Raw genomic sequence first — 16,572 nt, forward strand, 5'->3', positions numbered from 1 at the left:
AAAAATATCTTCAAAAGCGAAACATTAGGAAAATAGTTTTATCTTGATATCATCACATCGTCGTGCTATTGTTTGCCATACCGACCTAATCATCACCTGTACCCATGAAAAGATGTCAGATTGATAAAAATCTGGTAGGTGTATAGATATAACAATTCAGAACAAAACTAACATATGCGTTATTCCTTTCGTGATGTACAATTCAGAATAAGCAAAATGAGCATGATAATCTTGTTTCAATATTAACTGTCTTGAAGGTAGAAGCAACTGAGAATGTTCGAGGGTTTGTTATGCTATGTATTTTGATACTTCAGACATCTAGCTGAATTCACTCTTAAGGAGACAACCAATGATCGAGAGATAATTTTCTAGAGGTCACTTGTTCAAGGGGATGCATTCAAACTTCTGCAGAAGTCATTAGGATCCACCACCTAGGATAATTTTTGGTAGCTCAGTTCTCTAACTCCGATGACATGGGACACTGAGTCATTTGCTCGAGGAGTATAATTGTTAACCTGTACATCTGAGTTTTTGTACCATCTCATTCTCCCTCTTGACATAACCAAAAAGACGAATGAGTATGTCAGATTTTCATTTTAACTGAGGACCCATTCTACATGCTCTGGTCTTTCAAACCAGCTTGAGCATCTTGTCTGTGAAAGTAATTATTATCATTTATATGATTTTTTTTTCATTATTGTGCATTTACATACTATGAGGTTACCATAAACTTCTCATCCAATCATCATAATACTAACATGCCGTGCATATCTGCCGTGCATATATAATAGTATCACTACAAAAGAAGGGTATCAGTTTCTCAGAAAGAAACTCGAACTTTATTGTGTTGCAAAAGAAATGATGTAACCATTTTAATTTAATTCGACATGCTCTTGTCTTTCAAACCAATTCAAGCATCTTGCTTGTGAAGACGATCATTACCATTCATGCGATTTCTTTTTCATCATTGTGCATTTGCACGTTACGAGGTTACCATAAACCTCTCACCCAATCATCATAGTACTAACATACCGTGCATGTCTGATAGTACCGCTATGACAAGAGGGGTATCGGTTTTTCAGAAAGAAACTCCAATTTTATTTAGAAATCTCAAATTTATGTGCTTTAGGCCGAGGATATCAGAGTCATTTCGAATATCAAAACAAGTGATTGTACATACCACTTAGGGCTATGCAGGGTTGAGGGAAAGACTTGGTTGCGAATATGCAACAACAAAATATTCGTTTTTACTTTTTGAATCAACTAATATCACGAGCTTTGGAATCTCGCATGTGAAATCCCTATTTTTTTTAAAGACTTGGCGAGTATACGCAAATCTGTGTCTTAAATGCAAGCATAATGCAAAGCACGCAGGAGTATGCAAAATTGTGTACTTTACAGAGTTATATATATAATACATATATATCAAAACATAAGCTTATGCACATTACAATGTGGCAGCATCACACACACACACACACACACACATATATATATCAAAACATAAGCCTGTGCACATTACAGTGTGACGATAATGTAAATGATATAAAGCAAGGCTCGATGTACGAAACCACATATCAAGCTAAATAAACTACATAAGGGATGCATGATATATGCAACCGTATATCGGCTAAATAAATTACGTATGCAATACACGATATATGAAATCGTACATCAACTAAATAAATTATATAAGCAATGCCTGATGTACGAAGCCGTATATCGACTAAGTAAATTGCGTAAGTAGTGCACGATGCACGAAACCATACACCAACTAAATAAATTACATAAGTAGTGCATGATGTACGAAATCGTACATCGGCTAAATAAATTTTGTAAGCAGTAGCCTTTGTGCATAACAATGCGACAACAGAGTAATTGACATAAATTAAATGGACAAAGATACGTAAAACTGCATCCTTGAGTTAAAAGCATCTCTCTCTCTCTCTATATATATATATGTTAGAAGTGTTCTGCCATTGTCTTTGTATGCAATTTTTCTTACCTCGAAGATTGTCGAATTCGTTGGCGATTTTGAGCGTTGGTTATCAAGGGCTCATGTCTTGGTGTCTGTGTCACGTCTGTTGCACCGATTTGGTGCGCTAAAAGATATTTTGTTGCGATCCATAAAGAATGATACTAAAACTTTATTGCGACGACGCATGCATCGTAGGGGTCAAACCTGAACCTAGTTCGAGTTGACCAGATCAAGCTGTTCGAACTCAAGAGTCAGGGGTAAAGTTTGACTGCCATCTCGATCTGAAAGCATAGATCGAGCTGAGCTCGACTGGCTACGCAACCAACGAGAGGGGGTGTGCTCGGTGGCTACGCCGAGCCCAGCTTGGTCCCAGTCTTGCGACAGGAAGAGGGCTGGCCCTGTCGGGGCTCAGCTCGACTGAGAGGGGAATACAAAGGGGATGGGGGGTGGGTGGGTGTTACAATATATATATATATATATATATATATATATATATATATATATATATATATATATATATATATATATATTAACTACATTCTAAAGTATCATACTTTTAGTAAAATTCAGTGATGGAAGTTTTATTTGATCAATCAGACACCATAGATGCGTTTAGCATGAATTGATTTCAATTTTAAAAAACATGATCTTGGGAATCAAGCAATTTTAATGCACATCATAGATTATTGAAATGTATAGGCCCTAAAAGATTTGCTTATTAGATTGGTCGACATAAAATGTGTTTTTGACTTAAACATACCACATAAATCACGTTTGAAAGAGAAAATAAAGAAAAAATGTACTAGAGAATATTACAATCAAGGGTAGCGTGCATAAACACACATGCAGAGGGTTAGTACTTTGGTCACAAGAATAGTTGTCTATATATATATATATATACCACATTTGGTCACATCACAATTACTTGGTAATGAATTGAAATGCTGCTTTTTATCGTTTTCTCCTTTTAGTTTTATTATTTTTTTCTTATTTCATATTCAACAAAACCGATGTGATCTACAAGGCTTCTAGAAAACGAATTTTGGATCGTATGATTGCGGGAAGCAAGTGGGTTTCCCGATAGCCAAAAAATTTAACCTCATAATGTTCAAAAACTTAATGACCCAAAAATTTGTGTTTGTATGTCAAAAAAACACTATCAAATGTATATTATCTAACAAACAAGCCATGGTGAATACATCCATGGAGTGAGTGTTGATTCCATATCTTTTGTTCACCTTTAATTTTTAGCTAGGTTAGATTATATATATATATATATATATATATATATGGGTAACTGTAATATGTAAACCAATAAAATATGTAAATAAGTATGCACTTAGATTTTCATAGTTTTTTTTTTATTTTGAAGTACAGATGCTTGATTTTATAGAAAAAGGCTGTTAGATCATCCTATTGCGATGTATAAGAAGGATCTTTAAAGGCTTGAAAATTATTGACTTAAAGTTTTAATAAATATTTAAGCATATAAAATAATATTTTTTTATCATACCGAATGCATATGCAGGGTTTGATTCATAAAAAATCCTCTGAAAATATCAGTTCATACTAGTTTACATATTTTACTGGTTTACATATTCCAATTTCTTATATATATATATATATATATGTGCGGTGCTAGAAAAGTATTAAGTATAAATCACATTTTTTATATTTTTTAGAATTTGTTTGTACATATAAATGTGATCTACAAGGTTTGTTCAATAGAAAATGAGTGGTGAATCATGTGATTGTGATGTGTAAGTATGTTTTTCTAAGGGCTTAAAAAATCATCAGATTACAATGTTCTAAAATTTTACAATTTAAAATTTCATATTTTTAAATTAAAGTAACAGATCCAAGCTTTGATCCTCGGAAACATCATCTATGTGGACAGATTGAGTTGAGAAATTTGAACCTACGACTTCCAGCTCAATGGCATCCAATATTATATACAGGGTTAATATTCATAACCTTTGTCACAGAAATTCTTCAACTTTTGTCTAAGTCGTGTCACCTCTAAAAGTGTTCTTAGTAAAAAGCTGCACCCATTAAAAAAGAGGAAAGAAAAAGAAGCGTGTCTCATGTTCTTTTAATCGTATCAATGTGAATACAAATTAAATTACCTGAAGCAACAACAGACAACCGTTAAAGAAGTTAGAAAATTAGTAGCTGGGATGGAAAAGTACCAGCTGTCAAATCTTGAATTTGGCAGCTACCACTTGTCAATTTCATGCTTTAGTGTAAATACAATGCCACTCCCCATCTCAGCTACCAGTTTCCAAATAACCAGCAGGCAACTTTTTGCCAAGCCATAGAGACTTCCCAAATCCCAACTACTTAATCGACGTTCCTCTCACACGCACGGAGAGAGAGAGAGAGAGAGAGAGAGAGAGAGAGAGATGTCGATGCTGAGGCGGAGGAAGGGCGGAGATAAGCCGGAGCCGCCGCCTCCCCGGCCGAAACAGGAGGAGGTGGTGAAGAGGAGGCAGGAGAGGAAGCAAAAGTGGTCGTGCATCGACAGCTGTTGCTGGTTCATCGGGGTCATCTGCTCGGTCTGGTGGCTCCTCCTCTGCCTCTACAACTCAATGCCCGCCTCCTTCCCCCAGTACGTCACGGAGGCCATCACCGGTCCCATGCCCGACCCCCCCGGCGTCAAGCTGCAGAAGGAGGGGCTCGCCGCCCGCCATCCCGTCGTCTTCGTCCCCGGTATCGTCACCGGCGGCCTCGAGCTCTGGGAGGGCCTACCCTGTGCCGACGGCCTCTTCCGCAAGCGCCTCTGGGGCGGCACCTTCGGAGAGGTCTACAAGAGGTGCTCCCCTTTCATCGTCCACCATGCTCTCTTCGTTCCCCCTTTATTTCCCCTGTTTTTTCTGTGTTTGATGGTATTTGGGAAGGAAAGATCCGAGTGTGCGTTTGATTCCCACGTTTCTTACTTTTGGGATGCGGATTATGACTTAGCTTCAATCGAGTTGTTTTTTACTTTGTTTGTTTGGATTTGTTATCCCTTTCTTGACAATCCCGGGAATCTAGTACTTGTTCACTAAAGTGTTCGTTTTTTTTAGTTGTTTGCCTTTTAGAGAGAAGAGAAACGAAAAACATGAATATGGGAAGACTTACCAAAAAGAGCAGTAGGAAGAGGGTGCCTGTGGAGATTTTGAGCTTTAAGTGAAGGATTTTTGTGTGATAAAGAAGGTTTCTTTGGGAGTGGAAGTTGGGTGGCTCAACTTGTTCCCTTACCGATTCTGATTTTTAGCTGTTTGTAATAGTCTATGAGGCCAGCTCACAAGGGCTTCGCTCATCTGGTAGGGGCAACCTGTGAATGTCACCAAGTTGATGGGACGTCCCTTGCCTCAAGGTCGAAGCTGGTGTGTACTCCCTGGTGAGCAGGGGGGACCTCAAGGGTTTTACCAACCAGAGGCCAGCCAATGCGCAGTCGGTGATGGGGTTTTTTTCCCTTGGATTATCCAAAAAGAAAAAGTCTATGAGGCCTTTTTTATTTTATGATCTGACGGTGAATGCTGGTGGATTGGTTGGAGTCTGTCAGCTAATTTAAGGCCCCTTACAGAATTGTTCAAATGAGGAAACTAGGTGGGTCTATGGAAGTACTTTGATTGATATATACGCTGAGGATTGGGACAGTGAGTTGAGAAAAGAGTCTGTGAGTTATGTATTCTACACATGCTTATGAAAAGATAAAAGGAGGAGCAACTTGTGGTTGTCTGGATGATGGATTTCATGATAACTCCTGTGGTGATCCGTAGCCAAATAGGAAACTACTGGCAGGAAGAAGGTTGATAGTGGAGATAAGTGGAAGGTTTCATTCAAGAACCCCAATCCTTCTTGTATAGGGGTATAGAGTATAGACCATGGACCAACGGGGGCTCCCCTTGTCTGGTATGAGCAGTTTGTGCACATCACCTTGTGTTGGGACGTTGAAAGTTCAAATCCCAATGGTATGTTTGTATACCTGGTGGGGGTCTGCCTAACCCCTGCTTGCCTATAAAAAAAGGGGTACAAACCATGGTCTTCTACCTATCTTGTGAAGCTGCTTTGAAAGCTGTAAGTTAAGCACTTCTAAGACTCGATTCCCTTATCATGAAAAGTGTGTTTCCAAGGGCGCATGGAAAACAATTCATTTATGTAATTAATGAATTGTGCATGATCTAAACTAATTCTGTAATCCTGTAGTAGAATATATCAATTTATTTTAAGTTCAATAATTATTATATTAACATATTTTTCCTTTTCTTTTCTTTCATTTGCTGTTTCCTTTTTGTTTTACTCATATTATGGTGATCCCTTGTTACTATTTTTTGATGAAAGATCTTCTTTCTGTAAAAAAGTATATGTTTTAAAAATGAAAAACGTAGTTGATAAATCTTAGATGAATTAGTAGTATTATATAGTAGATTGACTTTTACTCTTTTTAATTGTGTATTTAAATACTTAATTCACTTTCTGACTTATTCCTGTCCACTTCTTGCTTCCTGCTTCACATGTACTTATAAACACTCTTGTTTATGGCTGCTGCTTTTTGCATCACTTTCCCCTCTTTTGCAACCTTGGTACAGACCTGGTGTTTGGGAAAACAATTACTTGGTAAAAAGGTTTTCTACTGAATTACAACTACAAACTGCATGTGCATCTGATCAGTTGCTTGGCCTGGTTTTATAACTGCAGGTTTGCATCTTGAGGTCTTTTTATTGTTTCTTTTAGCTCTGTAGAATTATCAGTTCAAAAGGTTATTATAATGCTGGGTTCAGCCAACATCATAGTAATATTGTTGAGCTTTTATTATCTATTGGCAATTAAAGTGCAGGTTGTTATAAATCATGTCATGCATTTAGTCTGATTGGTACTCGTGCAAACTCAGTTGCTATTCATTATTCAGTTGGCTTGATTTTTTCACAGACCATCATGCTGGGTTGAGCATATGTCTCTGGATAATGAAACTGGGTTGGACAAATCTGGTATCAGAGTTAGGCCAGTTGCTGGGCTTGTTGCGGCAGATTACTTTGCTCCTGGTTACTTTGTCTGGGCTGTGCTAATTGCAAATTTGGCCCGTATTGGATACGAGGAGAAAACCATGTATATGGCTTCATATGATTGGAGACTTTCCTTTCAGAACACTGAGGTACTTACAGCTGTGCAGATACACATAGACATGAGTGCACACTGCACACACACATGGACATGCACCTGTTCAGAAAATCTGTTCAGTTCTTTTTCTTGCTCTTACATAGGTTTATTGTACCTTAATCCCTTATAATCTGCCATAAATTGACTGGATAGGTCCGTGATCACACACTTAGTCAAATTAAAAGCAATATCGAACTCATGGTAGCCACAAATGGTGGCAAAAAGGTGGTGGTCATTCCACATTCAATGGGTGTTCTATACTTCCTTCATTTCATGAAGTGGGTTGAAGCACCTGCTCCGATGGGTGGAGGCGGTGGTTCTGATTGGTGTGCAAAGCATATAAAGGCAGTGATGAACATTGGAGGACCATTCTTGGGTGTTCCAAAAGCAATTTCTGGGCTTTTCTCTGCTGAGGCTAAGGATGTAGCTGTGGCCAGGTAACTTGGTGGAACTATTGAGTCATGTTTTTACATGATCCATATATACTAGCTCAACAGGTGCTCCTGTGCTGGTCTCAATCTTTTCAATCCAGTGAAACTGTATTACTTAGGAATGTATGTTTTGCTTAACGTTTGTTGAAAAGTTTGCTAATTGCTTTCTTTAGAAACTTTTGATAATAAGCATGTGGAAGTTTTCCAAGTCTTAAGGTCAGCATAGAACCTAACTGTTAAAATACTGTGTATATATTCATACCTAACTGATATACATATATTTATACAATATACATATATCAGGGGTATTTTGGTCATTTCACAATATGTATTTTAGTACAATCCATTAGGGACTGAAAAGTCTTTTTATTTATTTATTTCTTTTTGTTTCTTTAATGTAAAGTCAAAATGACTGTTGGGAGGACAGTCCAACGACTAGTTGGACTGCCTCCCTTAAAGGAATGTGAGGCTCTATAAATAGAGCCTCACCTCTCTATATAATAACATGCTTTTCTAAAGCATTTGAAGTGTGTTAATACAATACCTTTCTTTCTATTGTGCTCTTGTGAACTTTGTGCCTTTGTGATCTTGTGGATTTCATATTTTTGTGTATCTCTTTTATGAGATTGTTATCAGTCCATTAGAGACCATATTATATTTGTGCACTATAGCCCTTCGTTGGCATTGTAGTTATGCACTCTTGTTTCATTATATGGTATTAAAACTAGGCTCTTGGAGTAGTGAAAACTATCTTGGGATTGCCCTCCTTGTAATGGTGCTCTTCAACCTTTAGTCCTCATCCACTCCTTCTACACAAGAATTCTTTATTATGGGAGAAAGAGATTTTGCCTCTGTCATCTTCTACAAGCTCAACGAAAACAATTATTTGATGTGGGTGACTGTTATGGAGAATCACATCAAAGGTAAAAAACTTTGGGGTTTTGCTAGTGGAACCACTAATGAACCTCAACTTAAATTGACAAGAAGAGAAGGAGATAAAATCAAAGCTCTATCCGAAGAAGAAAAATAGACAACTTTGCAAGAATATCAAAACAACTTGGAGGATTGGGAAGCTAGCAATGCTCAAATTCTCTCATGGTTCATGAATACCATGGAGTTCAAAATCGCCACCAACATCATCAAATTTAAAAGGGCATGTGATGCATGGATTTTCCTAAAAAACACCTTCATCCAAAAAGATATGACTATGCTATATTATCTTCAAGACAAAGTACGTAATACCAAATAAGGCGACAAAGGTGTAAGAGACTTTTATAGTATTTTATTTCCTATTTGGGATGAACTAGCTATGTTAGAACAAAAATGAGAAGGTTCGACTATTAAACCGAGGAAATCACAAGCTGAAAGAGAAAACCTTTTCTCTTTTTTTTTATGGTCTTCGACTAAAATTTGAGCAAGTTAGGTCCTCCTTGCTTCATAAGACTTCGATTCCTTCTATAAGTGAGGTTCTTGCTCAAATTTGCCAAGAAAAAACAAGACTTGGAATGCACAAGTCTAATGATGAGGTTCTTGCCATATCGAGACCCAAATTTTTTGTAAAAAGCTTATAAACCACCTCACTTTGAAAGAAAATTTAATGAAGGACATAACGGGGGAGGATACAAAGGTAAAATCATTTGTAATAATTGTAAGTAACTGAGGCATATAGGACCATATTGTTCCAAGTTCAAGAAAGTGGCCACCATAAGTGAAGAACCTCAAGAATTAAAGAAAGGGGGCAACTTCAATGATTTGACAATTGCCCAAATAGTAGAGGTCGTCTCACAAATTCTTAACGCCACTCCTTCTACATCCGGCGTCGCCATCTCCTCTTCTTTTTCTCCGGGTAAGTCTTCTTGGATTTTGGATTGAGACGCCTCTTTTCACATGACTCATAATGAGTCTCTATTATCCGATTGCACTAATTCATATTTTTCATGTGTATCAACCGCCGATGATACTTTAAAAGTTAAAAGTATAGAAAATCTCAACAATATCTAAAAAAACTTTTTTGTTCCAAATGTGAGGGTTATTCCAAAATTAGACTTAAATTTTTTTTCGGTTTCTCAAATTTCTGATTATGAGTGTAAAGTATTCTTCTCATCTAAGTCTTTTTGGGTGTAGGATCTCCAGTCAGGAGAGTTTATTGGATAAGGACATAGAATATGAGATCTTTACTATATGGATTCCTTATGTTTGCTCAAAAATTCTTTTTATAATTATGTCAAAGACATTAATTTAGATCTTTATCATAAAAGATTAGGATACCTAAGTATATCCAAATTATCTTATTTTTCATTTTTGGAAAATTTTTGTAAGGATAAAGATTTTGTATGTAAAGATTGTATACTTGAAAAAATGCAAATGATAACTTTTGGATCTATAACTTGCTTGACTAATGAAATCTTTGAATTAGTACATTCGAATGTATGGGGTCCTGCTTGTGAAAATCTCTATAAAAAGAGATTTTATGTATCAACACAATATAAGAAAAACAAAGAGTGCACATAGGCACAAAGGAGAACACTCACAAGTGCACAAAGGCACAGATTCACATGCACAAAAGCATGAAAAAATATGAACATCAATATATGAGATCCCAAGAGGGGCTTTACAAAAGCAATAAAAAACCTAAAGGGGTTCACCCCTATTTATAATGATTTGGAGTCATGGGGGGGCTCCAATACACATGTTGGAGCCCCTCCAACGGTTAGAAAAGTAACCGTTGGAGGGTGCTTCCAACTTGTGTATTGGGGACCCCCATGGTACACTTTATGAAAAAGTAAAAAGGGACAAAAAAGAAAAAAGGAAAAAGACAAAAAGAAAAATAGAAAGAGGAAAATAAATTACAACACATTCTCAAATGAGAATATGTGTAAAACATGTGGATTTACATAAATACCTTTATCGGGTTTGAGATATATATTTATATATATATATATACTTAGATAGATACATATATATATATATATATATATGAGATAAATATATGTATATGTATCTTTCTATATATATATGAATATATATACAAGATACACCATATTTTAACACCCCCCTCAAACTTAGGGTGACATAACCGAAAGTTTGCCAAGAAGGAAGTTAGATCTTGGAGAGCACAACGCCTTGGTGAAGAGGTCTGCCAGTTGATATTCTGATGTAACATAAGGAAGGTCAACGGTTCTTCTTAAATATTCTTTACGAACATAGTGGCAGTCCATCTCGATATGTTTCGTGCGCTCATGAAATATGTGATTTTTGACAATTTAGATTGCACTCTTATTATTACAACATAACTTTGTGGGCCCTTGAACTTGAACATTCATATCTTTCAGCAAGTTGCGAATCCAAACTATTTCCATGGTGGTAGATGCCATGGCTCTATACTCAGCTTCAGTGGATGAAAGTGATATATTCTGTTGTTTTTTGCTTCTCCAAGAAATTAATGACTCACCTAGAAAAATACAAAAACCAGTGGTAGAGTGTCGGTTATTTGGGTCACCTCCCCAATCAGAGTCAGTATAAGCAATTAAACTTAATTCAGAAGAGAAAGATAGAAATACTCCCGTGTTTACTGTATCCTTTATGTATCTGATGATGCGAAGGATGGCACTCATGTGAACGGTGGTAAGCGCATGTTGAAATTGACTGACGACATGTACTGCATGAGAAATATCAGGCCTAGTAATGCTGAGATATGTTAGGGATCCAACCAATTGCCTGTAAGGTGTGAGATCTTTTAGAAGAATGCTATCATCAATCTTCATCTTCGAACCCACTATTTTAGGAGTTTCAGACCTTATCATCTGTGATTCTTGATCTGTCAAGAATCTCACAAGCAAGTTTAGTTTGAGACAAAAAATAACCTTTGTGAGAATAAGCAACCTCAATACCCTAAAAATATGTCAAAAAACCTAAGTCTGACATCTCAAATTTCGAAGTCAAAATAGATTTAATACTTTTGATTCCTTTAGTATCATCTCCTGTTATCAACATGTCATCAACATATAACAATAAGATAACAATTCCTGCATCAAATTTCTTAACAAATAATGCAGTATCAGTATAACATAAAGAAAAACCATTTTCAGTCATTACATTGTTAAACCTATCGTGCCAAGCCTTGGGAGTTTGTTTCAAGCCATAAAGAGCTTTACGAAGATGAAAAACTTTATTTTTAGGGATTTCCATACCAGGTGGAGCATCCATGTAAACTTCTTCATTAAGTCTCCATTTAAAAAGACATTTTTGACATCCATTTGATAAATATTCCATTTTCGAATTAAAGCAATGGTGATAAGACATCTGACAGTAACCATTCGAACTACTGGAGCAAATGTCTCTTCATAGTCAATCCCGTATTCTTGACTATACCCTTTAGCTACTAGATGAGCTTTATACCTCTCAAGAAAACCATCACTCTTGGTCTTAACTTTGAACACCCATTGGCATCCTATAGTTTTCTTTCCACTGGGAAGCGTTTGAAATTCCCACGTGTTAGCTTTCCTAAGAGCTTGAAGTTCACTCTCCATGGCTTCTCTCCATTCAATACATCGTTTGACTTCTTAAAAAAATTTTGGTTCAAAATATGAGTGAACGACACTTGAGCAAGCCCGATATTTAGGAGAGAAGGAATCAAAGGATACGAATCTGGAGGGACTCCTTCTAGTTCTTTCAGTTCTCCTAGGATTTGAATCATGAGTGGAAATAGATTCACTGAAAGAATATAGCAATTCCTAATAAGGATTGTTTCTTCAACACTCACAAAGAGGATTTAAGAAACAAAGGCATTCACACAAAAGAGCTCACACTCATACAAAATACCCAAAAAAGGGTATACATAAATTAAAGAACACGATTTCATAAACTTGGGAGAGAACTCTTACAAGAACAAAGAATTACTTTACAAGGGGAAACAACCCCATATTTATAGAAGAAGGGAAGAGGAGCCTCAAGGGAGTCATAGGACTCCCAATGGCTCTATTAGAGTTGTTGGGAGCCCAACGGCTCCCTTGGAGTTGCACCTTTTTGACTTGGTCAAAAAGGCCTTTTTGACTAGTAAAAAAGGTAAAGCCTAAAGGTGTCCTAAAATTGGGTTTTAAGTGAGTTCTAGTTGGGTTTAAACTAGAACTAAACTAACTAAAAAAAAGAAAAACATTACAAGGGATTACATGAGTTGTCTATGAGATTACATATGAGATATGAGCTGTCTATGAGCTTACATATTTTAACCCCCCCCCTCAAACTTACGGTTGAATAACCGAAAGTTTGCCTAAGAGAAAGTGAAATCTAGGAGCAGCAAGAGGCTTGGTGAAGAAATCGGCCAGCTGGTATTCTGAAGCAACATAAGGAAGATTGATGGTGCCACACAAGAATTCCTCCCGAACATAATGACAATCCATTTCTACATGCTTGGTACGTTCGTGGAACGTCCGATTGCTTGCAATGTAGATAGAGCTCTTGTTGTCACAATACATGTCGGATGCTTCTGAACTTTCAACTCCCATGTCGGAAAGCAGTCGTCGAAGCTAGACTACTTCCATAGTTGTAGTAGCCATTGCTTTGTATTCAGCCTCTGTTGATGAAAATGATACTTTCTGTTGCTTCTTACATCTCCATGAGATCAACGATTTCCCCAAAAAGACACAAAAACCTGTCGTTGAACGACGATTATTCGGATCACCTCCCTAATCTGCATTAGTATAAGCACGAAGCTTGAGATTAGAAGAAGCAGACAAAAATAGACCCCGCGATATAGAATTTTTAATGTATCTGATAATTCGCAAAACTGCTCCCATATGGACAGAGGTTGGAGCATGTTGAAATTGACTGGTTGTATGGACATCATGTGCAATGTCAGGTCTTGTAATGGAAAGGTATGACAAAGCCCCGACGAGTTGTCTATACGAAGTTGGGTTTTCAAGAGGTTCTCCATTATCACTCTTCATCTTGACATTTACAACTTCTGGAGTGTCCACATGTCTTTCATCTGAAATGCCTGACCTGACAACAATATCCCTAAGTAAACTTAGATTGTGTTAGAAAATATCCTTTAGAAGAATAAGCAACTTGTATACCAAGAAAGTACTCTAAGAAACCCAAATCACTCATTTCAAAGTGAGTTTTGAGAATTTTTTTAATATTGTACACTCCCTGTTTGTCACTGCCAGTGATGATCATGTCGTCGACGTAGAGAAGGAGGATAATGATACCTGCATTAGAATTCTTAACAAACAAAGCAATGTTAGTAAGACAAGATTGAAAACCAAAATCAAACATCACCTTACTAAATTTACCATACCAAGCCTTCAGAGCTTGTTTAAGTCCATATAAGGCTTTATTTAGATAAAGAGTTTTTCCTTTAGGAACATCAATTCCTGGTGGTGGATCCATGTATACTTCTTCAGTTAAAGTACCATTTATGAACACATTCTTAACATCCATTTGATATATGGACCATTGCTTTATAGAGGCATGGGCAATTAGGATTCTAACTGTGGTCATTCTGGCTACTGGAGCAAATGTTTCCTCATAATCTAATCCATATTCTTAAGCGTAGCCTTTGACAACTAATCTAGCTTTAAACCACTCAAGACTGCCATCGCTTTTAGTCTTTACTTTGTAAACCCATCGACAATCAATAGGTTTCTTGTTAGGCGGAAGTTCTTATATAGTCCAAGTGTTTGCCTTTTCTAATGCTTCTAATTCCACTTGCATGGTTTTTACCCATTCCGATTGAGTTTTGGCTATAGCATAATTGGGAGGTTCTTCATAGGGGTGAATTAAGGCTATAAAGGCTTGAAATTTTGGCGAAAAAAATTTATATAACACAAATTTCTCAGGATTTTTTCAGATCCTAGTAGATTTTCTTGTTGACATCTTGGGGTCTGATTCTACAGAGTATCTTTCAAGGGCACATGGTCTTTCTGAGTTTCCTCATCTAGAATATTGAATGAACACTTGGTTATCACTGTTTGGTTCAATAGGAGAAATATCACTTTGATCATCTTGCTCACATTCTTCATTCTTTGAGACTAAATCAAATAGAAAGGAATACTCATCTGTTTCTGCAGATGCTTTGGTTTCAAATGGACTTTCATTTTCTAAGAAGGATACGTTTCTTGAGACATATAATATGTTATCTCTGAAGTCAAAATATCTATAACCCTTTTGATGACTTGCATATCCTAAGAAGACACAAGGAATAGCTCGAGAGCAAAGCTTATCATTTTTATCTGAGAATACAAAACATTTGCACCCGAATACCCTTAACCAGGAGTAATCAGGAATTTGTTTAAGAAGCTTTTTGATTGGAGAAATATTGTTTAACGGTGAAGAGAGCATCCTATTGATGAGATAAACAACAGTTAAGGCTGCTTCAACCTAGAAAATTTTTGGTACTTGATGTGATATGAGGAGGGTTCTTGTTGTCTCAATAATGTGCCTATGCTTTCTTTCAGCTAGGCCATTTTGTTGAGTGTAGGGACATGACTTTTGATGTATAACTCCATATTGATTTAAATAATCTTTGAATTCCTTTGATAGGAATTCTCCCCCTGAATCGGTACAAAATATTGAAATGTCCTCTTTAAACTGATTTTTTACCATATTATGAAAGATTTTAAAATGCAAGAAGACTTCAGATCTATGTTTAAGAAAATAAACCCAAGTGTGTCGTGTAAAGTCATCTACAACGATAACATAATAAACAAACTCACATTTTGATATAATTGGTGCAAGATCCCAGACATCAGAATGAATCAACTCAAGTGGTTGTGTAGAAACAAAAGTTCTTTTCGAAAAAGGTAATCTTTTCATTTTTCCAAGAATACAATTTTCACATATAAAAGTTTCAAAATTACAAAATTTTTCAATGTTCGGAAAGTGTTGAATCTTGGATATACAAGGATGTCCAAATCTTTTGTGCAAAAGACCCAAATCCAACTTTTGAACATTGCAACACAGTGTGTTCTTGGGAAAATCCAAAAAATCCATTTAGTATAAGCCTCCTTCTCTATGAACTTCCCCAATCAGCTTTCCTGACTGGTGATCCTGTACTCGACAATCACGAGAGAAGAAAACATTACACTCATAATCAGTTAACTGAGATATGGACAAAAGGTTTAAATTAAGTTTGGGTATATATCTAATTTTTGGAACACAAAATTTGTTTGAGTTTTGAGAAGAATTTTCAAAACATCCTATTCCCTTAATCTCAAGAGAAGTGCCGTCGGCAGTCAAAACGTTTGAATCACTTGAGTTATGATATTGAGACAATAATTCTATGTTAGGGGTCATATAAAAAGATGCACCAGAATCAAGAAGCCAAAGAGGTTTGCCTGGATTGGAGATGCTTACTGAAGAGACCGCAGCTCCAGCAGATGGGGAAACTCCTTTAAGAAGTGATTGAAGTACCTCCACTAGCTGAGATAATGACATGCTTCCAATAAATGTTTCTTTTGTCTCTTGCTGGGCTTCAATAGTAGCAACCTTCTTTTCATAAGGCTTCTTTAACTTTGGGCAGTACATCTTGATGTGCCTAGGTTCACAACAATAATAACAAATTACTTCTTTTCTTTCCACCTTACTTTCGTATTTCTCATCATATGTTCTTCAAAAATGTGGAGGTTTATATGGACAAACATGATTCCCTGGTCTTGAAACAGCTAAAACTGAGTCATCATCATTTTTTGAGATTCTTTTCTTTAGTCGGTTTTCTTCCATACTCAATTCTTCAATTGTGTCCTCAATAGAGGGAACCTTCCCTCGATGAAGAAGAGCGGACTTGGTTGTCTCAAATTCCGGTCTTAAACCATTAATAAATTAAAAAAAATGCTCCGCATTTATTTGATTTTGGCAAAGCTCTATATCTTGTGGACAATGCCACTTTGGTTCAAGGAGAGTCAATTCTTCCCATAGCTCGGACAAGCTATTATAGTATTCTCTAATACTTTTATCTCCTTGAATCATATTGCGAACCTTTTCTTGAAGATTACATATATGGGCAACATCTTTAAGAGAATA

General features: G+C 36.5%; 1 protein-coding gene across 1 annotated transcript in view; it reads left to right on the forward strand.

The window, feature by feature from the left end:
- Positions 1 to 4,327: 4,327 nt before the first annotated feature.
- Positions 4,328 to 16,572, forward strand: part of LOC149816530 (phospholipid:diacylglycerol acyltransferase 1-like) — a 153,506-nt gene continuing 141,261 nt past the window's right edge. Inside the window, exons 1-3 of the mRNA XM_089987742.1 lie at positions 4,328 to 4,790; positions 6,893 to 7,115; positions 7,274 to 7,557. Of these exons, the coding sequence (XP_089843868.1) occupies positions 4,381 to 4,790; positions 6,893 to 7,115; positions 7,274 to 7,557 (917 nt within the window). The 5' untranslated portion in view covers positions 4,328 to 4,380. The remainder of the gene's footprint in view (positions 4,791 to 6,892; positions 7,116 to 7,273; positions 7,558 to 16,572) is intronic.

The sequence above is a fragment of the Nuphar pumila genome, chromosome 14 (assembly GCF_984573655.1).
Source record: "Nuphar pumila chromosome 14, dmNupPumi1.hap1.1, whole genome shotgun sequence".
In the NCBI taxonomy this organism is placed as follows: domain Eukaryota; kingdom Viridiplantae; phylum Streptophyta; class Magnoliopsida; order Nymphaeales; family Nymphaeaceae; genus Nuphar; species Nuphar pumila.